The sequence below is a fragment of the Myodes glareolus genome, chromosome X, assembly GCF_982192425.1.
Source record: "Myodes glareolus chromosome X, mMyoGla1.1, whole genome shotgun sequence".
NCBI classification, from domain to species: domain Eukaryota; kingdom Metazoa; phylum Chordata; class Mammalia; order Rodentia; family Cricetidae; genus Myodes; species Myodes glareolus.
Window position 1 is genome coordinate 15383851 of NC_142053.1, and position 23668 is coordinate 15407518.

At 36.1% G+C, this 23668-nt stretch overlaps 1 protein-coding gene across 4 annotated transcripts in view; it reads left to right on the forward strand.

The window, feature by feature from the left end:
- The window catches only part of Atp11c (ATPase phospholipid transporting 11C (ATP11C blood group)), a 181357-nt gene that overhangs the window by 115350 nt on the left and 42339 nt on the right, over positions 1–23668 (forward strand). For all 4 annotated transcript variants that reach the window (XM_048457770.3, XM_085685222.2, XM_085685219.2 and 1 more), the window contains exons 13-22: positions 4490–4651; positions 5065–5216; positions 5747–5818; positions 7262–7335; positions 8819–8922; positions 9582–9763; positions 14027–14290; positions 17576–17750; positions 21423–21525; positions 22769–22914. In XM_048457770.3, coding sequence (XP_048313727.2) covers positions 4490–4651; positions 5065–5216; positions 5747–5818; positions 7262–7335; positions 8819–8922; positions 9582–9763; positions 14027–14290; positions 17576–17750; positions 21423–21525; positions 22769–22914 — 1434 coding nt within the window. The remainder of the gene's footprint in view (positions 1–4489; positions 4652–5064; positions 5217–5746; positions 5819–7261; positions 7336–8818; positions 8923–9581; positions 9764–14026; positions 14291–17575; positions 17751–21422; positions 21526–22768; positions 22915–23668) is intronic.

Sequence of the window (23668 nt, forward strand, 5' to 3'; positions counted from 1 at the left end):
AGATACCCGTCCCTCTACATCAAGAGAACATACAGCTTCAAATAGTAATGAGACATTACTTAGAATCTTACTCAGTTATTATTACTTACCCTAGTTCATTATCCAGAATGTCTCCAGGGTGAGAATATTGAGAATATAGATTTCATCTAAAACTTGTCCAATTAAAAAATTATTAGGAGGCTTTGATTTGATTGAAGTAGGAGACATTGTCATCATCTCTGTCTGAGCCCATTTTAAGGTATTAAGTAGTATTACATTATACTCATTGCATAATCCCATTTATTCATTTGTGATCCACAACTGTGGTTTCTGCTTTTCTTTCTATCCAAATTTTCTCACTTTGGAAAGGGTGATTAAGTTTGTCTGCTGTGTTTATCTAGACTCTAGGCTACTACTCTAGAGGAACCCTTTCCTCAGTCTACTACCATTTAGATATGGTAAAGTTATGTGAAGTTGTGGTCAGCTATCTGTAATGTTACTTCCAAGTATGATAAATGTACAACCCACTGATACAAGCCCCTTAGGAGTTTTAAAAGAGTTTTCAAACAGTATCTGGGAGCATACTTCAGTGTGGAGTGCTTGCTTAGCACTTATAGAATCTTGAGTCGTATTCCCTACAGAACAAATGAAAAACTTGAAATTACTTGCTTCAGAATAATATTGCTTCTTTCTTTGTTTTGTGTATGTATCTTTGTATATATGACTGTTTTTTCAGTATTAAAGATTGAACCAAGGACTTCACACATGCTAGCCAAGCCTCTTAGCACTAAGCTATAGCTCCAGCAGTTTTCTTTTTTGAGACAGGATCTCAGTGAAATATCCAGGATGACTTTGAACTCACTCTGCAGCTCAGACATGTCTTGACCTCGGCAATACTCCCACCTTGGCCTCTTTGGCAGCAGAGATCACAGGCCTATACTTAATAGTTTCACCCTAGTTCTGTAACTATTGCATCAGAAAAGAAAGAAAGAAAATTGAGGTGGTCGGTGGAAGGAGAAAGAGGATATAGAAGCATACGTGTTAGCACGTACTGCAGATTCCTCTGTCTTCCTCCACCTCTCTTGCTACATCCGCCAGCAAAACAAACTATCTAGTTGGGATACACCTTTTGTCACACCATGCTGAATATGAACACACACTCATTGGTCTCCCATCTCAAAAATAACATTCTTACCAGTCTGGAGATGCCATGTGTGTTTGAAGCTATTTCAGAAATTAAAGGGATCAAATGTATATTTTACGATATTCAACTAATGCAGACTTTCTAGCCATAAGATGATGAACTTGACTTTTCTGATATGAAGGAGTCTTTTCATCCATCTCAAAGCTATCATTAAAGAAGAAGAATCTGTGAGGGAGAGCCAAGCAGCAATCTCTCCTTTTTTCCTGAGCTTTTAAATATAAAAATACTTTTTAATATAAATCACAACTAGCCCTCTGTTTACTTTTCCTAAGTACATAGAATATGAGAATGGTTTTGTACGTTTTCTGATTTTAGCGCCAACAAAATCAACATTGCCTAGGAATTTAAATTTGAAAATAAGACGCATGTTTTTGTTTATAGTTTTTTGTCCTTTACCTTTGAGATTTGATGTTTGCAGACCTTTACTGTCTATACTGTCCCAAAGAGGCTAAAGAATTGCACATTTTATATTGAAGTTACCACTTTTAACACTGATGTCTTAAGATTCTAAAAGGACGCGAGAAAGATAGCTCAGTCAGTAAAGTGCTTCCTTCAGAAGCACAAGAATATAAGATCTCTCCTAGGGAACCACTGAGAAAAGGCCTAGCCTAGTGGTTGCACTTTAACCCAAACACTGGAGAGACTCACTAATGGGCTAGCCTTGCTTCTTTGGGGAGTTCTAGGTCAGAAAGAGACCCTAACTCAAAAGAGAAACGAACAGTTCCTAGGGAACAACACCCAAAGTCCTCTTCTGGCATCCACATACTGACACACACAAAAGAATCTCTGAATGAGCTAATACTAATCTAAATGCATGATGTGAAACGACCCAGGATTTGTGGAAATACAAAAGTGAATATTTTGGCCAAGAATAGAAAGCCTCAAAGAATTTCTTATTTAGAAAATTCTCAGTGATGCACAAATAATACCACTAAGATGAATTTAAAAAGAAAATTCTAACTTGGCTGGCTAATAGGGGAAAAGGAAGACTAGAATGCTTTATTTGTGTCAGTGCTGTTACCATGAAAAGCTTTGAAAAATAGTTAGAAAGCAACTGCTGAAGTTCATCTCTTTTCCCGTACATTATAAAAACCTTAATCTTGTGCTTACACTTGTTCTTGTCAGCCCATAATTTTAACTATTTAAGCATACATTACTGAAAAGGAGGATAAAATTGTGGGTTTCTAAAAGCCAGCTGTTATAAATAGAATAGATAAAAACTGACATAAAATGTAAGTGCTCAAAATGATTTAGTATAATGGAAATTTTATTTCGTTAGCATATTTCCCATTATTTGTAAAAGTACAATACATATTATATTTTAACCTATTAATTGCTTTTCTTAAATTTGGAAACGGTTTTAGGAATATCTACAAAAATAGACATGAAAAGTTGTTTTTATCACCCTTTACCTGTTACATCTCCTAAGTAGATAACTGTCAACATTTCTCTTCTATTGTAATGCTTTTTACGTCAATGCAGTGTTTTTTATTAAGCTTTCTTTTTACTTATTCTTTGTGTCCTTCACATCACACATCTCGATCCCATTCATTTCCCATCCCTTTGTATCAACTCTCTGCCCTTGCAGCCTCCTTCTTAAAATCAAATAAGAGAAAAAAGGACAAATCTCATCTTGGAAGCTGTAGTGTAACACAGTGAGTCACGCAGTAGACCCTTTTATCCACATATCTTTACTTGCAAGTGTTCATTGCAGAGAGTCATTGATCTGGTCCAAGGCCTCTGGTTTCTATTACACTATCGATGCTGGGCCCTCACTGGGTCTCCTCTTGGTTATTCTGCAGTTGCCCTGTGTCGTGGAAATCCTGCAGCTTTGGGTCTGCAGGACTGGCCTTCCTGTGCTCCAGCAGATCACAGATGAGGTGGATGTTGGAGTTGGCTAACACATAGCCCTGGTTCTGGGCCTGGGTAGTTGCAGGGTTGATCAGTCCGCCAGCTCTCCCCTGTCTTCACCTCCAGGGTGAACTCTCCAGCATTGCCCAGCTAGTTTTCCCCTTGCAAGAGGTGGGGCCAATTCTGCGTTCACACTCTCAGAGTGGGCTCTCCTGCACCTACACCTTCAGGGCCAGCTCTACTGTGTTGCCCAGGCATGTGCAGGGGCCACTCTCCTGAATGCTTCAGCTGGGGGGGGGGCAGGGACAGCTCTCCCACCTCCCACAGGCAGTGAGGGGCATCGGGGAGGGCCTCTCCCCCACCCACACCACCATATGGCAGCTGAGGGGCGAGGCCAGATCTCCCATGTTCATGTTCTCGGAGGGACCTGCACCTAGTCAATAGGGTCAGCTCTACTGTGCTGTCCAGACAAGGGGAAGGGTCAGATCCCTCACCTACCACAGGTGTCAGGGGAAAAGGGGGAGAGCATATTCCCCTTGCCCTCACCACCACATGGCAGATGAGGGGCCCGTGGCCAGCTATCCCACTCTCCTACCCTCAGGGCCAGCTCACCCTTGCTTCTGCCAGCAGGGTGAGCTCTACTGTGCTGCCCAGACAAAGAGCAGGGCCCACTTGCCTGAGTGTTGCAGCTGGATAGGAGGAGGGTCAGCTCTTTTGTCTGTCACTTGTCGCAGGCAGGTGAGGGGTTAGGGGGAGCGACATCTCCCACACACCCACACATACTGCCTTCAATGCAGTATTTTTATTGAGAGTTCTCCTGACAAGATAGTTCCCCAGATAAAGGTGCTTATCAAAAAGCCTGATGACCTAAGATAGATCTCTGGATCCTACATGATGGAAGGAGACAACTTGTCTTCTACAGGTTGTCCTCCAACCATCCTCTATCTGTGTGTTGGCTTGCATGTTATGTGCGATGGCATGGAAACATACACCCAATGAATTTATAAAATAGAATAAAATTGTAATTGTGCTTTTCAAGGGGAAAATTTTCAGTTTTTCTTTTATTGTATGCCAGGTACATTTCTATTACATTTTTTTTTCTATTGGATTATGTACATGACAGTGGGGGTGCATTATATTAGTTTCTTCCTCAGAAAATTGACTTTTTACTTTACCTTATAAAAAACATTAAAGGATTAAATTAAATGTGCTTAACTTAATAAAAGAGTCATGGTTTTCTGTCCTATTAGTCTTCTACATTTATGTAAGTTTCAGTGTCTTTGAAAATGCTCACAATTTTCTCATTCATTTGATAATTCTGCGTTTATAATCCAACATTTGTCAAGTCTTAGAATAGGTGATTTCTATGGTTATGAAAATAGGACTGCCTTCTTATAGCTGTCTAAAACTTAAGTATAGTAATGAACATGTATATGTTTATATCCTTGTTTTTAGGTGGATTATGTATTTACAGATAAGACTGGAACACTCACTGAAAATAGCATGGAATTCATTGAATGCTGCATTGATGGACACAAATATAAAGGCACAACTGAGGAAGTTGATGGATTATCTCAAACTGATGGGCCCTCAACCTTTTTTGATAAAGCAGATAAGGTGACATTTTCCCAATTAATATTTTCTCTGAGAAATCAATATTTATAAGCAACTCCTCTAAGAAGTCATCTTTTCAAATCTAGAATTGAAGTTCTAGATTTTCATGTTAAACAGATCAAAGTCTTCTGGCACATGAACAATTGCTAGATTGTGACTTGAAGGCCATGAAGTTATAGCCTTAGGTATAGGTGGTACTACTCTAACCTGGATGAGTTAATACATATTCCAGGGATGTTGACTATGAACCTGTAATTCTATTAGTTGCTAGGTATGCATTTGAGTATTGGGAATTTATAAATTTTCATTAGTTACTTAGAGATTATAAAATTCTGTCACATTAATATCTTTTCTTTGTTCTCTGTCTGGTTACCTAGGGATAAAAATAATAGTCATTTTCCATTTCTGTTTTACAGAACCGAGAAGAGCTCTTTCTGCGTGCCCTGTGTTTATGTCACACTGTAGAAATCAAAACAAATGATGCTGTTGATGGACCTACAGAAGCAGCTGAATTCACCTATATCTCCTCCTCGCCAGATGAAATAGCTTTGGTGAAAGGAGCAAAAAAGTAAGCATTTCTTTTACTTCTGAGAAAGTGAAACCACAGGAGGGCAGAAGTTTGTTTGCTTTTTCATTTGTTTCAGTAACTCTATCTTGTGCCTTTCCTATTATGTAACTTCAAAAAGAAAATAGTGATACATTTGTTTAGCTTGCCTTATTTATGTATTCTGACATTAGTCCAAATTGTCATATTATTTTGTAAATCAGTGGCAGCTTTTGTACAGCACATGTAATTTCTGAATGCTGCCAGCAATTTTGATGTCATCTGGTAACTGACAATCCAGTTTACCCCTGAGATTCAAGATGACTAAGTACCTAAAAGGCCACATACTATGTTTGCTGCAAAATTGGAATTACAAATTGAATACAGAAGTAGCCAGTCATTGGCTTGTTCTTTGTTGGCAAATGAAATGGGAAGTGCAATTGGAAATTGAGATTGTATGAAAGAAGAATGGAATTTAAAAGGATAGGTAATAACAGCGAAAGAGGAGAATAACTGTTTCTTGAAAATCTACAAGTCTTTATTGTTTTTGATAGGTTTGGGTTCACATTTTTGGGAAATTGGAATGGACATATACGAGTAGAGAACCAAAGAAAAGAAATAGAAGAGTAAGTAGTTCTATATTTTGATGTTTGTCATTTTTTAATCCAATTGTGAACATTAATGCCTTGCTCAGCCTTGATGCAGGGAGGAAGGGCTTGATCCTGCCTCAACTGAATATACCAGACTTTGTAGACTCCCCGTGGAGTAGTGGACAGGTGGGGATGGAGGACAGGAAGAGGGATGGGAAGGGGAATTGTGGTTGGTATGTAAAATGAATTAAAATTTTAAAAAAAGATTTGAAAGAGAGTAAGAAGTAGTTTATGGGAGGGCTTGGAGGGAGAAAAATGGGGGTAATGGAATTATACTATAAATAAATCAGGTAATTATATTATGAACTCAAAAAGTGAAAGTAAATGGATTCAGATAGGAAAGAAAACTTAATGTACCTATAAATATTGAACTGTGTTCTCCCATTTCAGGGTTTCATATAAATATAGTTGGAGTAGGAAAAGCTATTTCTTATAGAGCGTCAAAAATGAGGATTTACAGTAGAGGCTCCAGTTTGGTTTACATGTCCATAGCCAGAATGAGTCTTGCTGAACTATTTGCGAAATATAGATGAAAATATTCATTCACAAGTCCCTCCTTTTTAACTCTTCTGTATGATTTAGTCTAAGTAATAGTTTATCCATATATAGACAAATCTAAGCCATCTCATAATATTATTAGACTCTTTAAGTCCTTCTCTGGCTTCTTACTGTTTTAGGATAAAATGCCACATTTCTGAAACAGCACTAAATTCCCAGTTCTCAACCCTTGCTTACTTTGAGTATTTCATCTCTTGCATAGAACTAAGTTTTCCAGACATTGGAATTTTAAACTCTGTGTGAATCATGTGCTGCCATACATGCTTTCTCCCCTATGAAAAGAAGGCCCCATTTCCTCATCATGTCATTCATTTAGAATCCAGCACATACCCTTGCCAGGAGACATTCTTTCAATTCGCCGTTTTTCTGTGCTTGGGTCTCTCCATTTTAAGTATTTTTGATTGAAGTATTGCGTGGACATGGAATATAGTTATGTTCATTATCCTTTGTCTCCTTTATACTGTGGTAAGTTCTTGGAGAGAAGAGCCTTTGGCAGATTCATCTCAATTTCTCAGAACCTAGCACATTGTCTGACCGCATAGTAGGCACACCAAAATTACAGCCACCCTATACCCCCTCCAGAGATGACTTGGTGAGCCAGTTCTTTGTTTTCCATTCTTATACAGTCACTCTCTTTGTAAGTTACACAGTGAGAAAATAAAAATAGCTTTTACTACTATTATCAGCATGCTCTACATGCAGACAAATTTCAAAGAAAAATAAAAATACCAGTTGTATAAAAGACTAGCTCTTCACATCCAAATAGCAAAGCTTTGTGTTCATTAAGATGTTTTAGTAATGTGCTTTTTCTTATTCAGTTTAGTTTAGGTATTTCACTTTTTTGTCTTTCATTTCCTAAAGGTATGAACTTCTCCACACCTTAAATTTTGATTCTGTCCGCCGACGTATGAGTGTAATTGTGAAGACCCAAGGAGGTATGCATCTTTAAAATCTGACTTATTTATCTTTTTCTACTTGTAAAGTTTTTTATCAACTTTTTTGAGGAAAGAAGCATTTTATGTAGTTTAGGATTAACTAATCCTACAGATTTTACTGAAACAGCAATTTAGTGTTTCAGAAATGTCACATTTTATCCTAACACAGTAAGAAGCCAGAGAAGGGTTTAAAGAGTGTAATAATAGTATGAGATGGCTTAGATTTGTCTATGTGTGGATGAACTATTAATTAGATTAAATTATTCAGAAGAGTTAAATGATCTGGAATTACCAATTATAGAAGTCTAGAGTTCAGAGAGTGACTGGTTTTCGATCCTTCTCTGACCACTATTATTCTCCTACTGCTTTACGCTCCTTGGAAACAAGTGCAGATGTATGATTAACCCAAGTTTCTAGGAAAGGGCATTTTGTTTCATTCCAGCGCTAAGAACTGTGAAAGAATAAAACTTGCCTTTTCAGAGAAATGGGTACCATCATCTCTTGGCTCCTCAATATCTTTGGAAGGCATTGTGATAGTTTGCCTTCTGTTCAGATTCTGAAAGACTCATGGGAGAGCACTCCTTTATTTGCAAGCTCTCATATGTATGTACATGTGTGCACATGTGTTTTTTGGCTTAATTTTCAAAATATCCTTAATTTATTTTAGTAGTGATTATTTTGCAAATTCCTTAATGAGGAGAAATGGAGAAAGGTGGTTCACTTTTACTCTGTCTTCTGGGATGACTGCAAAGTCATGATATTGGTTTTAATATATTTCCATGAAGTTTGTTTATGACTTAAATATACTTCAGATGTGTGATTAGAAATGAAACATTTAACATTTAAATCCTTACTGCTTTTATGTGTGCACATCTATACCTATATTCTTCTGCAAATGGTAAAATGCCTGCAAAAATGATATGCAAAGGTCACTGGTCCCAAAGCTACATTTTTTTAATTTGCTCAGCTATTTACCTCATAAGGATAAAGTGTCTTTTAATGCTCAACCGTACATGATCTAAAACTGTATTTATGATATCAGCATTCTACAAAAATATTTTCAAGTTCCCAGTACAGGCCATCAAGCAAGTATTCTTCTAGTTTATTCAAAATGAATTCAAGCTGGTAGAGCTTGAATGTGGTTCTTGGCTCTACTTCATGACCGGTTACATTTTCAAAGTAATGTCACCTGGAGTTCCTTAACACAGCCTACTAGTCCATGATTTACTGTGAAGAAATATAGCAGGGCTGCATGTAGTAGTATCTGGCTTATTTATGGTGTCTATAATGTTCTGGAGAGATGATGATTGTTCTTTTGACAAACTAAAGCTCTAGATATTTCATTCCATTTGATTTAACATTGCAAGACAGGTTCAAAATATATAGCAGCTGGATGGTAGAGGCCATCTTAAAGTTAACTCTTCTTAAAATTCTAATACCAGTCTTCAAATTCTAAGTTGAGTACTTTGGTTCTTTATTGTAGGAGATATATTACTTTTTTGTAAAGGAGCAGATTCATCAGTTTTTCCCAGGGTGCATAACCATGAAATTGAGTTAACCAAAGCCCATGTGGAACGTAATGCAATGGTAAGTCTATGCCCTTCCCTTCAATAAGTAAATGGAGAAATACTGCATATAACTATGTTTATGGTTTTTAAATAGACGTTAAAGTTAATTTAGTTTATTTTATGGTCTATTTCTTGTACATGGAAATTTGGTTATACTCCTATATTCTTTATTTTGACATAAACTATTTTTCTATACCAGTACTGTGGTCAGAACTAGTACTAAGTTAAGATGTTTCAAGGATCTTACTTGTTGAAGATGTTTCAAGGAGTTTTTTTTTTTAAGAACTATTAGTTTCTTAGAACTTTACTGAATGTTAACTCTTTGACTGCATTCTGTTCATTTTAAAAAATTAAATGTGTTAAGAATTTCTCCTGTACAGATGGGTAAAGCAAATTCATTTCAAGAATATTATTGGGGCTAGGGAGATTGCTCAGAAGTTAAGAAGAGCATGCACTGGTCTTACAAGTTTGGTTCCCAGTACCCACAGTGGATAGCTCATAACTAACTGTACCTCAAGCTCCAGGGGATCTTATGCCTCTGGTTCCACAGTCACCTGCACTCCTGTGCACGTATCTATACACATACACTGACACATGCTCAACACATAATCTTTAAAATAGTATGACATTAATTCAGCTATTACAGAGGTAACTGGAGACCTTCTGCTTTGCTTCTAGGATGGATATCGGACTCTTTGTGTAGCCTTCAAAGAAATTGCTCCAGATGATTTTGAAAGAATTAATACACAACTAATAGAGGCAAAAATGGCCCTACAGGATAGAGAAGAAAAACTGGAAAAGATTTTTGATGAGATTGAGACAAATATGAATTTAATTGGAGCCACTGCTGTGGAAGACAAGTAACTAGATACTCTTGCTAATTTTTATTTTTAGTTTTTGAGGTTGTAGTATAATTACATCATTTCTCCTCTTCCCTTTCCTTCTTCTGAAATCTCCCATGTCCAACTCTACTTTGTTCTCTTTCACATTCAATGGTCTCTTTTCCTTTATTTGACTGTTAGTATGTATATTCCTAAATATATAAATAGTTACTCATGTTACTATATAATATGTAAGTAATATATTTTAAGTAATATGTAAATGTTGCTTGTATGTTTGTTTTTAGGGCTGACCATCTGGTATTGGATAACCAATTGGTGTGCATTTACCTGAGGGAGACTGTTTATCCTCCACCAGCCAGTATTCCTTAATTATTTGTAGTTCTTTATCTCTTCCGGAGCTTTCCCCAGGCCATATTAGCATATCTGCTGAATAAAGATCTACTCTTTATTATTTTAATGATCAGTCACTTAGGGTAGTATGACTCAGATTAGTAATTTATTTACATATTTTGAAATATCTCATTTAGCATTGTCATCTAAGATTATTTTACCATGTATAGGAAATACAGCAGATTTGAACTCTAGAAATAGTTTCAAATACATGTATCTAAGAAAAAATGAATCCTTTATCAATGTAGTTTTTTAATATTTACTAAATCATCTAATTGTTTATGTAACTTTTCTAAAACAACCTTACAGTACATAAAGCAGGGTTGTAGAACTATTATTTGAGCTATTTCCTAGAAGAATTGGTAAGATTTTGAGAAATGAGCAGAACGGAAATTTCTGGTAAACAGCACAAGAATTTAACCTGCTTCAACAAGCCAGAATATATTTTTGAGTACTTTAAAATATGATTAAAAATAAGACAAACATATAAGCTAAGATCTGTTAGACATTATTTTAGGACTTAGTGATATGCTTGAAATATTTTATTTAACTTTTGAGTATTTTACAAGTTTTCAAAGAAAGGACTAGAGAGATGACTCCATGGTTTGGCATACTGGTTTCTCTTCCAGAGAATGTGGGATCAATTCCCAGCATCCACATGGTATCAGTAATCATCTATAACTCCAGTCCTGAGGAACTTAATGCCTTCTACCATCCTTGGACACCAGGCATTCACATATCATACAAATATATATGCAGAAAAAACCAGCCATGCACATGTAATACAATTAAATTTTTAAGTATGGAAAAAATTTACTGATATATTCAACCAATTGAAAGTATTAAAGTTTTTATTATTTTTATGTTAGTATTTATTTATTCTTTCATTCTTTCATACATGCATAATATAATATAATTTAGTTACTTTATCCCCATTAACCTCTCTCATCCTAGTCCTGCTCCCATTGACCCTTCTGTTTTCATGTCTGCTTCCTTGTCTGTCTTTCTGGTTTGTTTGTTTGTTTGATTGATTTTTGTTTTTTGCAACCCACTGAGTTCAGTTAGGGTTGCTTGCATGAGCATGAATGTTATGGTCATTTACCTGAGCATGGAAAACTTAATGGTGACTGTGCCATTAAAGAAAATGAATATTCTACCTCAGCAACCATTAATTGCCAATAGTTCCTTAGAGAGTAACTATGAGCTCCTTGCCCACCTATGAGAGAATTGTTGATAGGTCCCATCTTGTGCAGGTAAACCCATCTGCTATGAATGCATGAGTGCAGTGGCCATGCCAAGTCCAAAAGATAACAGTTCAAAGTACTTTCCCCTCTTCCAGTCCTTATATTCTTTCCTCCCCCTCTTTCAGGATGTTCTCTAAACCACAGAGGGATAATATAAAATTCTTATTGAAGTCTGAGCTGTAAACTGTCACTTATTTTCAGTACTTTTACCAGTTATGAGTCATTTCATTAACTATCAGCCACTACAAAGAGAATCTTCTCTAACCAATGTTGAGAGCAACACTAATCTATGAGTATAAACAAAAATATTTAAAAGACAATTTGATACCATTTCCAATTAGTAAAAATAAAAATCCCAGTAGGGGGGCTGGAGAGATGGCTCAGAGGTTAAGAGCATTGCCTGCTCTTCCAAAGGTCCTGAGTTCAATTCCCAGCAACCATATGGTGGCTCACAACCATCTGTAATGGGGTCTGGTGCCCTCTTCTGGCCTGCAGGCATACACACAGACAGAATATTGTATACATAATAAATAAATAAATATTAAAAAAAATCCCAGTAGGTTACCTCTTAGGGCCTAGGACCTCCCCAGCTACAGACTTTTGACATGAGTTTCCTTACATAGAATGGCCCTCAAATACAATCCTTTAAAGATTTGTTTATTTTTTGTGTATGAGTGTTTTGCCTGCTTGTATGCCTGTTGTGCTACATGTGTGCAGTGCCCTTAGAGGTCAGAAGAGGTTGTCAGATCCCTAGAAACTGGAGTTACCAACAGTTGAAAGGTAACATGTGGGTACTGGGAATCTCCTCGGCAAGAGTAGCCAGTGCTTTTAAACCACTAAGCCATCTCTCCAGCTCCCTCAGATAAAACTTTTAGAAACCAGTTGCTTCTGCCTATCAATCACATTCACAGTATATTGTATCATGGATACATCTTGCTGGCAGGTTGATCCTGTAATTCAAAGGGTTCTGGATATATTAGACTCTTGATAGCTCCTCATTTTTATTCATTCTCATCTTCCCTTAAAACTTTTCATCTTCAATTTCTGTCCTGAAATTTTTTATTTTTTTTAATATTTATTTATTTGCTAATTATGTATACAGTATTCTTTCTTCAGTCCAGAAGAGGGCACCAGGCCTCATTTCAGATGGTTGTGAGCCACCATGTGGTTGCTGGGAACTGAACTCAGGACCTTTGGAAGAGCAGGCAATGCTCTTAACCTCTGAGCCATCTCTCCAGCCCTGTCCTGAAATTTTTTTGAAGATTCATTTTATTTTTATTTTGAATTGTTGAGTGTGTGTGTGTGTGTGTGTGTGTGTGTAATGGATAAGGGTGATGAAAATTCCATGTATATGGGAATGTCTCTGCAGGACATACATCTGATCTCTTATAGCAGGAACCGCAGGCTGCTGGGAGCCACCTGACACATGCTGGCAATCAAAATAAAGCCCTCTGGAAGAGTAATATATGCTTTAAACCCCTAACCATCTCTCCAGTCCTCTCCTGAAAAATTTAATAACATATATTACGAAAAGTTAAAAAGTTTCATTGTGACATTCCCATAGATGCACATATTTTAATCATATTCCCGGCTTTTATTGTTCTTTCCTACTTCTTATAACTCCCCTTTCCCTTCCTCCTGTTAACAAAATTTCTTTTGTAAAATTTCATTGATTATTCTGGTGACTGAAAGTTTAGAACCTAAAGAATGTATCTATCCTTTACGTTTCAGAATTATTCTTAAATCCTCATTGAAAATTATTGGGTTTCCTCTTTATTATTTATTTTCTATGATACAGGATATCAACTGTGTAGCTCTGGCTTGCCTAGAACACAGTATAGAGACCATATTAGCTTCAAACTCACAGAAATCTTCCTTCATTTGCCTCCCATGTGCTGGGATTAAATGCAAGCTACCATACTTAGCAGATTTCCTGATCTTAAAAGCTCCCCCAAGATAACAATTTATGAATAGTCCCCATATCTAATTAGAATGTTTTAGCTCTTTCCATTTTGGAACATGTTAAGAATTTGTGTGGTTCGACATGGAGGCGCATGCATTTAATCCCAGATCTTAGGAGACAGAGGCAGGAATCTCTATAAATTCAAAGCTAGCCTGGTCTACATAGTGAGTTTCAGAACATCCAGAGCTACATAGTGAGATCATGTTTCAAAAGAGAAAAAAAGAATTACATAGTGAGATGTCATAAAAAATACACTTAAAGTGACAATAAATAAAGACATTAATTTGGTGAGGTTTTGCATATTTTTGCTTTTAGTTTCAATTCTTTGTTTGTTTTGTTTTGTTTTTTGAGGTGGTTTCTCTGCAGCTTTGGAACCTGTTCTGGAACTAGCTCTTGTCGACCACGCTGGCCTCGTATTCAGAAAACTCCACCTATCCCTCCTGGCTTTATATTTTCAATTTTTATTATGCCACTGGGTACCAGTTATCTCAAGAAATATGAAATTTTCTGAACTTCATTGTTTGGAATTTAATTTAGTAAGAGAAGCTCTGCCAGAGACAAAAACAACGGTGATAAGGAGTCAGGATTCTAGACTTTCATTGTTAGTGAGTTGTAAGATTCCTTGCTTCAACAGACCTTATGTCATGAAATTTAGAGGTTAACAAGGTTTCTTTCTGTTTGTAGGCTGCAAGATCAGGCTGCAGAGACCATTGAAGCTCTGCATGCAGCTGGCTTGAAAGTCTGGGTGCTTACTGGAGACAAGATGGAAACAGCCAAATCCACGTGCTATGCCTGCCGCCTTTTCCAAACCAATACTGAGCTCCTGGAACTGACCACAAAAACCATTGAAGAAAGTGAAAGGAAAGAAGATCGATTACATGAATTGTTAATAGAATATCGTAAGAAGTTGCTGCATGAATTTCCTAAAAGCACTAGAAGCCTTAAAAAGTAAGAAAGTGCATCTATTTCTTACTTATACATTTATACAAATGTAAATAACAGATGTTTTTGCAGAAGGCGCTGTTTGCCGTAATTTATCATCCTCTGTTGATGTTTTATTCTTGTAAGTTAAAACGTTCCCCAGAGGACTTGGTTAATGGTCTATTTGAGATCATTTGTCACTTTATACCTCTCTATGTATAAGAAAATAAGATTTCTCAACATTTTGTGTTAAAGCTCATTTTTGTTTGGTTTTTTTTTTGGCAGTGCTGTAAATTGAACCTAGGGCCTTACACATTCTAGGCAAACACTCTACCACTGAGTTATCCCCAGTTCTCTGTCCTTTTTTAAATGAATTTATAATTCACATGTTCTAAAAGCATAAAATTGTACATATTAAGTCAATGAATTATTTTGATGCATACACACACTATATAATGTTTAAATTATAGCTAAGCACACTTTTTCCCAAAGCACATTTCTTTATAGCAAAAACCTTCAGAATCATCCCTTCTAACACTTTGAAATTTATGTAAATTAGTGTTACCTATAGTCACACCACTCTATAGGTAATATACTAAAATTTCTTCCCCCTGTCTAAGTATTACTTACTATCTTTGATCAACTCTTCCTCATCCTTATACCCACATACTCTCCTAGCTTTTGATAACCACCCTTGTATTCTCAAGTTCCATGGAAATCAATGCTTTGAGATTCATATGAATAAGATTACATATGATTTGTCTTTTTGTACCTGGATTATTTTATTTGCTTATTATATTACACATGATACAATGAGTTCATGTCATCTATGTAGTTGCAAATGACAGAGTTTTATTTTTGTAGCAGCATAGTATTCTATGTATGTGTGCCCCATATTTTTTTTACCTGTTCTTAGTTGATAGATACTTAGGTTGTTTCTGTCTCTGGGCGCTTGTATAGTGCTGAAATGAACACTAGAGTGCATATGTCTCTGACCTTCATTTTGCTCATATATATAATCAGTAATGAAATTTCTAGAGTATAACAGTAGTTTTCATTTTCTTTAAAAAAAACTTTTAAAGTAGCTCAATTTCTAAGCATTTAATGTCTGACATATAGTAACATCAATCTGTAACAGAAAATTGATTGAATTTGGTCTATTCTAAGTGTTTGGGTGTGTGTGTGAGAGAGACATTTCATGCTTGTGTTATGTGTATATTAGTCACTTTTCTATTGCTATAGTAAAACACCACTACCAAGGCAACTTGTAGAACTTAAGTGTTTATTTGGATGTTTCCGGAGGAATAAGAATCTGTGGCAGCAGATCAGAGGCATGGGAGCACAAACTAAAAGCTAGGAGCTTATATTTTTTTGATTGCAAGCACAAAACAGAGAGACCTAACTAGAAATGGCATGAGGCTTTGAAACCAAAGATGTCCTTACTCTAGCAAGGCCACACCTCCTAGGCCTCCCCCAACAAGTGCCACCAACTGGAATTCAAGTGTTCAAATGTCAGAGCTCTATGGAAGATACTCTTACTCAAACTACCACAATGTGCGTTCAAATTGTGATCCACACAAATCCCCTACCTCTGTTACCACCTCCTCCAACCCACAAATTCCTTTCCCATATTCATGACTTTGTTGTTTGGTTAGTTGATTGCTTGCTTGTTTTGGGGGGGGGGAGTGGTTTTTTTGGTGGTGGTGGTGTTTTTTTCCTGGTTTTGTTTTTTTTTTTTAGTTTTAGAGACTACTCTGTGACTATGTTTTTGGAACTGATTTTTTGAGACAAGGGCTCGTATAGCCCTGGCTGTCCTTGAATTTTTGATCCTTCTACCTCTCTCTCTTTGCATTTGTTTTTTGGCAACTAAATACCTCTTAGTCATAGTTAGACATTAAAACTACCTTAAAAATCTTTAAAATATAATTGTGTGGTACCAATTTGTGCTTAATATTTTCTTTTCTACTTGGTCTACAAATGGAGCCAGGCATGGACACTTTATCTTTAAATATAGGTAAACTAGGGTTAAGAACCATTAGGTCTTATAGAATGTTATTTATTTAAATGGTGCGTGTATGTATGTGTTTATATATTGTTGGGTATTTTCCCTTGGTTTTTCAAGACAGGATTTCTCTGTGTAACTCTTGCTGTCCTGAAACTCACTTTGTAGGCCAAGCTGGCCTCATTCAACGGAGATTCACCTGACTCTGTCTCCTGAGTGCAGGGATTAAAGGCATGTCCCACCACCGCCTGGATATATAATGTTCTTTTATTTTGTCCTATTTGAAAAACCTTGTTCTATCGATACTCTTTTCATTCAGGCAAAGATACTATATTTGTTTGCCCCTAAGTCATTTTATCTTTTATTTCCCTAAAGTTTCAGGTTAACTGATTATTTATCTTCTTATTAAATTTTATATCATTTCACAGTAGTTTGACTAATTCATATGTAGTTCAAAAGATTCATTTTAACTTTTTTATGAAGTCATACTGCACAACCACCTTCAGTTTTATACTTTTCAGAACTTAGAAACAGTTCTCGCCCCCATGGCAATATTAGCCCCTTGTGCCCTGTTATTTCTGTTGTATAGGCTTTTTAATAGGCAAACTTTGTATAATCCACTTTGTTCTTTTTGTTCTCTTCCTCATTTTTCTACTGAAGTTGACATTATCAATTAATCCTTCCTAAAACTCTCCTTCTTAGGCCAGTGAAATAGCTCATCAGCTAAAAGCCCTTGCTATAGAATCCTTCTAACCTGAGTTCAATCTCCAGAACCAACAGTAAAAGGAGAGAACAAATTCTAGAAAGTTGCCCTCTGACCTTCACATATGTGCCATGCATGTGTATATGCATGTGCACACAAAATAAAACTTTAAAAAACAAAAACCAACTCTATTTATTTCTGTAATGTTCACCAAATGCTGATATTTCTTCTTTTGGCAATCTAGTATCTTTTTCTCCCTAATTAAACAGCTTTTGCTAACTAAAAGTCACTATTGCTATCACTGGGGGCAGTTCATTCTTTGGGATGAATAGATGAAAGAACTAGAACTAATGACTTGTCTCATCTGGGATATTCACCTCTGTGATTAAGAAAGTCAAACTCAAGCAGGGTGTGGTGGTGCATGCCTGTAGTCCCAGGACTTAAGAAGGAAAGGCAGACAGGTCAAGGAGTTAAAGGAACCTTCTTAGTTACAGAGAGAGTTGAAGATCAGCTTGATCTGTACAAGACCTGTCTCAAACAAAATAAAAGTCAAGGTGTTAATTCTAACTATATAATAAATTCAAACATATTTTTAAATTTTTTTTAGAGCATGGACAGAACATCAGGAATATGGATTAATCATTGATGGCTCCACGTTGTCACTCATACTAAATTCTAGTCAAGACTCTAGTTCAAACAACTATAAAAGTATTTTCCTGCAAATCTGTATGAAATGTACTGCAGTGCTCTGCTGCCGGATGGCACCATTACAAAAAGCCCAGGTAAGTGGATATTAGTTAATTTTCCATTCTGGATCCTCTTTACACATCTCATTTACCTGCCTTTTCATTCTTTGTGGGCAAACCTGAAGTCTCTTCCAAATTTTTTTAAACCTGTACTGTACCTTGTACCCTCTAGCTTGCTGACCAGTTCCTTACCTTCTAGACTTCTCTAATGAGTACTTAGTTTCTACTGCCTTTGCCTGGTGTTCCTTCCTGCTCATGGCATTATTAATCCTATGTATCCTGATCTTTCTTCTCTTACTATTCTGCTAGCTTGGATACAAATAAACCTGGCCCAATTCCTTAAGCAATATTTTTTTCCTGGTTTCTTTAGTACAGTTGACACTATCATTTACATTCTCCTCAAAATCTTCCTTAATTTCTGTGCTTGCCCAAAATGCTGATATATTCTCCCTCTTTGGCAGTGTAGTATCTTTTCATTTTGTTTTATCCTGTATTTTTAGATTTTTATTTTAATGTGTGTGAGTATTTTGCCTACATGTATATCTCTGCACCATTTGGGTTCCTGGTGTCTGCAGAGGCTAGACAAAAGCATCAGAACCCCTGGAACTGGAGTTATAGACATTCATGAGCTGCCACGTTTGTACTGAGAATTGAACCTTAGTCCTCTGAAAGAACAGCCAGTGCTCTTTAATACTAGGCCATCTCTCTGGCCCATTACCCTGAACTTCCTTAATAGTTTTTCTTTTCTATAGTAGTTTTCCTTTGATTTTCACTTTATGGACTATCTCTCTCTGGATTAACTCTTCCTTCCATTGATACAGCTCTAGTCTTGGCTTTTCCTTAAGATTATGTCTCCTGTTTCTAGCTGTCTGCTAGACATTTCCATTTGGATTGCCTACTATTACGTTAAGTTCTAGTATCTTAAGATAGATCTCAGAGTTTTCTTGAACAGTTTATTCCTGTTACTAGGGCCATTTTACATTGTTCCCTGTGTATCATATTATAGTCCATTTGTTTATTCTGCCTATTTTTGTCATTGCTCCCATTTTCATGAAACCTTTTGATGTTGCTTATGTTTTTCCCCTACCCAGAAGATGGGGTATCTTGTGGTTCAGGTCTCAATGTAGTTTATATTTGTCACTATAGTTACTTTTTTCTAGACTATTATGTCTTAGTCTCTTATGTTCATATACGTAATGTTTACATCATTACCTTCTGTCCAAATCTTTGGGATTCTATTACAGACCCAATTTTTGTGTTGTCCTTATTGTCCCAACTATGCCTTCTCTGCAGCTTAACCATCATTTTCTTTAACATCTATTATTTCTATAACCAAGCTTACTATAGTTTCAACTTTCTAAACTCAAAACCTTTATTTATTGATGACCCTCATGCTTTATTCTTCTATGTGGCTTGAGCTATCAAAGTATGTTTTCTAGTACATTTTACTACTTGTTTTTTCTTTCTTCTTATTTCTTTCCAGAGCCCGACATTGAGTATCTCGTTAAACTTTATTTGTAACCTCCTAGCTTCTTTTTATTTCCTCTTCATTTTGTTTTCTACCAATGCCTTCTGTACTTGCTGCTACTTGTACAATATTCTTCCATGTTGATCTGAATCCATGATCCATACATGAAAATTTATTGATCTAGTCACACCAGACCTTTTTCATGAGTGGTTACTATTATTACTTCCCAGTGTGCCTTTGGATATCATTCATTTTCTCTGAGAATACCCTATTATTTCCTTACACATACAAATTCTACTAGTATTTCATTATTTTAACCATGATTTCTTCCATAAACTAACGCCTAAATGGCAAATACTTTCCTCTTTTTTGATATCATAAGCTTTTTTATATGGAAAATTTTCACATTTGTTTGTTTGTTGGGTGGTTTGTGTATCTTGGTGCACATGTAAAGATAAGAAAACCACTTGCAGAAGTCTTTTCCTACCCTCCTCCTTATGGGAGGGATCAAACTGGATAATAGCATGTACTTCTGTACAGATACCATATTTTATCTTTATTATTTATTTGTTTATCTGACATACTTGAATTTATAACTCATTTCTATTTTATTTGCATGCTTTCTAGTGACCATACCTCTTTTGTTATTGGTATATTGTTTTTAATGGTATTTTGCATATATTTATACTTAATTAAAAAGCTATTTTTAGTTAAATTAACTTCTTTTCTTGAATTCTACCTACAGTTTGAAGAAAAACTCTTAATATGGGTAACTTGAAAAGATTAGAAAAAAACTTTATATTTACCTTACCAATTCATTTGTGACTCTACAGTCAGTAATCACAAATCCTTTTATTATTTTCTACAAGTACCAATTATAATCTTTCAACCTAACCTATATTTTTCTTGAAAAGGTTGTCACCTTGATAATTGCCTTCCAGGCTGCAATTTTTAATCCTTGAGGTACAAATTATTGCTGCACATAGTATACCAAGTGCAAATTAGTTAACCATTATTATAGCCCATTGAAACTGAATTTGAGTTTGGATTCTTTAGCTTTATCCTTAGTTCTTTCACTTACAGGACTAAGGGAGTATTTCTGACAATCTTTTGTAAAGTTATTAATAGGAACCAAATTAATTGGAGTGGTCATGCAAATGCTAACATTTCACTTCATTTTTATGTTGAATGGAATTGAACATGTAGGATTTTTTAAAATGATTTTAACGCAACTAAAAACTTACTGCATCTTATTTAAAGAAATACTATGTTGTCCCTTATTTGCATAAATTATTTGTAATCATTTCACTTATATTGAAAATGAATTTTATTTATGCTAACCAGCTAGATAAATCAGGGGACCAACTCTTTGGAAAGCATTATTTAGCAGCTGAAACTTACATATCATGTTAAGGCTACTAAATTCCAAGGAGTCTTGAGAGTAGATGGCAAACAGTGACTATCTGAAACAGTGGAAAGACAGCTTTGACCCAAATATTTTCCCCAAGAAACTTTCCCATGAGGTTTTGGAGACCCCTAAAGCAGAAATCATTGAACAATACCATGGTAAACATTTTTTATTCAGTATTTACCCTGAACGTGGCATTGAATCACACTCAATGTTTTCACATCTAGATGAGATACTATTTAGAAAGTGACTGCATTTGGAGCATTTTTCTGCAAATCTCACCTCTTTTAAGACACCCCTTTGAAATGTAGCTATCTGTAAGAGAAAACAAACCATATTGGGTGATGACGAGAGTTAGTAAAATGTAATTGGCGGCCATATAGGTGCATAAGATTAGCATATTCTAAAGGGAGATAGCAATGTCTTCAGAAAGAAGGGATTAAGAGATAACTAAAACACTATTCTAATTTTTCCATTCTTGTTCTGGTAGCTTTGTACATGTTACCTCAAATCCAATTTATGGTCTCCACTCTCACATTCAAAAATATAATCTAAAAAGAACACGTGAAAAGATGGCAAACGAAGGAAACATGCCAATCTTTAGTAAGCATGACAAGAAAGGTTTTGAACAGACCTAGAAACAAATGGGGTGCTAGTGTTTCATTTTAAATGACTATGTTACTTCGCACCTGGCAACTTAAGACTCTCACACATATGTATGCAAACTAACTTTCTGTTTGGAAATCCTCCATTTACACTTATGACAGTAAACACCAATGAGTTACTACACATTCTGCTTTTGACTTTTCTGTCTCTTGTATTTTATGTTTAGATTGTCAGAATGGTGAAGAACTTGAAAGGCAGCCCTATCACACTGTCAATAGGTGATGGTGCCAATGATGTCAGTATGATTTTGGAATCTCATGTGGGAATAGGTAAGAAACATTTAATGTGATGGCCTCTATAAGATATCATCGTCAGTATTGCTTTTTAGGTTGAATAAGTCTTACCCTAGATTGTTTTAGTTACTCATCTGGAATTTGAACTTGTGAATAATTGTTAATATAATAAAGATTTCTTCTAATAGTGACCATTCCAAGGTCCTCCCCATAGTAGTGAGAGGGTATTTATATTTGCCAATCAAAGTGGATTTTTTTTTTTCCCAAGGCAGGGTTGCTCTGTATATCCCTGACTGTCCTGAAACTCACTCTGTAGACCAGGCTGGCCTGGAACTCAGAGATCCACTTGCTTCTGCCTTTTGAGTGCTGGAATTAAAGATGTGAACCACACCCACCTGACTTCAAAATGGATTTTTCAAACCTTGTGTCACAATTAATTAAGTAGTTCCTATTTTGACAGCATGCATGAAATTTTAGTAATTTCTTACACCTTTAGCCAGGCTACCTACTCTATTACTGTTCCCTCTGTCTTTTGAGTTGTTAACTGTTAGATATTAAGAAATTATCACTGGCTGGCTCCTTTTCCACAGTGGTATTTATGGGTACCATGGGCTATGGTGTTGAAGTCTTATGTTGACTTATACCAACAGTTTTTTTGGCACCTACACAAAGTTTTCACATACCCAATTGCTATTAAGTACCCCAGCAACATTGGGTAATGGATTGGGAGCACATACAGAATTAAAATATTAGAATATTATATAGTGAAGTTTATATTCCAAAATTCCTTCTCCCTCTCAAGGAATTCTAAGTTTTTCTCATTGGTTACCCAATGTGGAAATGGCGTATGACTCATAAAATCCACGATTTCACTGTCTTCTTATTGATTTCTTTGACCATAAAACCCAGACCTCTGACTTGCCTTAATATAACATCTAGTTTAGTGTTATGCACAGTTAAGCACATACGGAATGCCTTAAATAATTTTCAGGTGGATTCTTCCCCTCTAGATAATTTTTGCTTTGTAACGATTGAAATAATGACTCTAGTTAATTGTTTTATATTGTACTAACAAATAGCTAATAATTAATTAAACATACTTTTATTTGGTGAGTCTCAGTATCATTTTTAAAGCCACTTTTTATTTTAAAAGAAGTAAATCTAAGTTATTCACTTGATTTGTAGCATTTAAATAGCTTAAAAATATAAACACAGACCAGGCGTTTGCTCATTCTATAAAGTTATCACTTTATAAACATACAAAATATTCTCTCTTCAGGTATTAAAGGAAAAGAAGGTCGCCAAGCAGCCAGGAATAGTGATTATTCTGTTCCAAAATTTAAACATTTAAAGAAACTGCTTTTGGCTCATGGACATCTATATTATGTGAGAATAGCACATCTTGTTCAATATTTCTTCTATAAGGTATGTGATTGATCAGATGTTTATAATTAGCTGTTTTGCAGGGGATTATTTTTGAAACAGGATCTTGCTACGTGACCTAGATTTATTTTTTTTTGAGTAAATTTTATTAAATTATAAAAGTTTCCATTTCCGCCCCTCTTACCAACACCCTCCCACTCCCCCCACTCCCTCTCCTCCTCCCTCTTCGTCCCTTAGGGCAGTCAGGGTTTCCTGCCCTGTGGGAAGTTCAAGTTCCTTCCCCCCTCCCTCCAGGTCCAGGCAGGTGAGTATCCAAACAGACTGGATCCCCAAAATCCAATATATGCAGAGGAAACAAGTCCCAGTATCATAGTCAATGGCTTTTCAGAAAGACTTCAGGCCAGCCACATTCAGAGAATTCGGCCAAATTCCGAGAATCTGGTTAGATCATGTCCTCGTTCAGTCCCAGTCCAACTGGCCTTGGTAAACTCTCATTAGATCCGTTCCCTTATATCAGTGGGTGATAGCATCCCTCGCAGTCCTGATTTTCTTTTTCATGTTCTTCCTCCTTCTGCTCCTCATTTGGACCTTGTGGGGCTCAGTCCGGTGCTCCAATGTGGGTCTCCGTCTGTATCGCCGTCCTTCGCCAGATGAAGGATCTATGGTGATAAGCAAAATATACATCAGTATGGTTATGGGCCACGGTTGGTTCAGGCACCCTCTCCTCTGTCCAGAGAACAATCTGGGTGACCTAGATTTAAAACAATTTGTTTTTGTTTGTTTGGTTTGGTTTTTG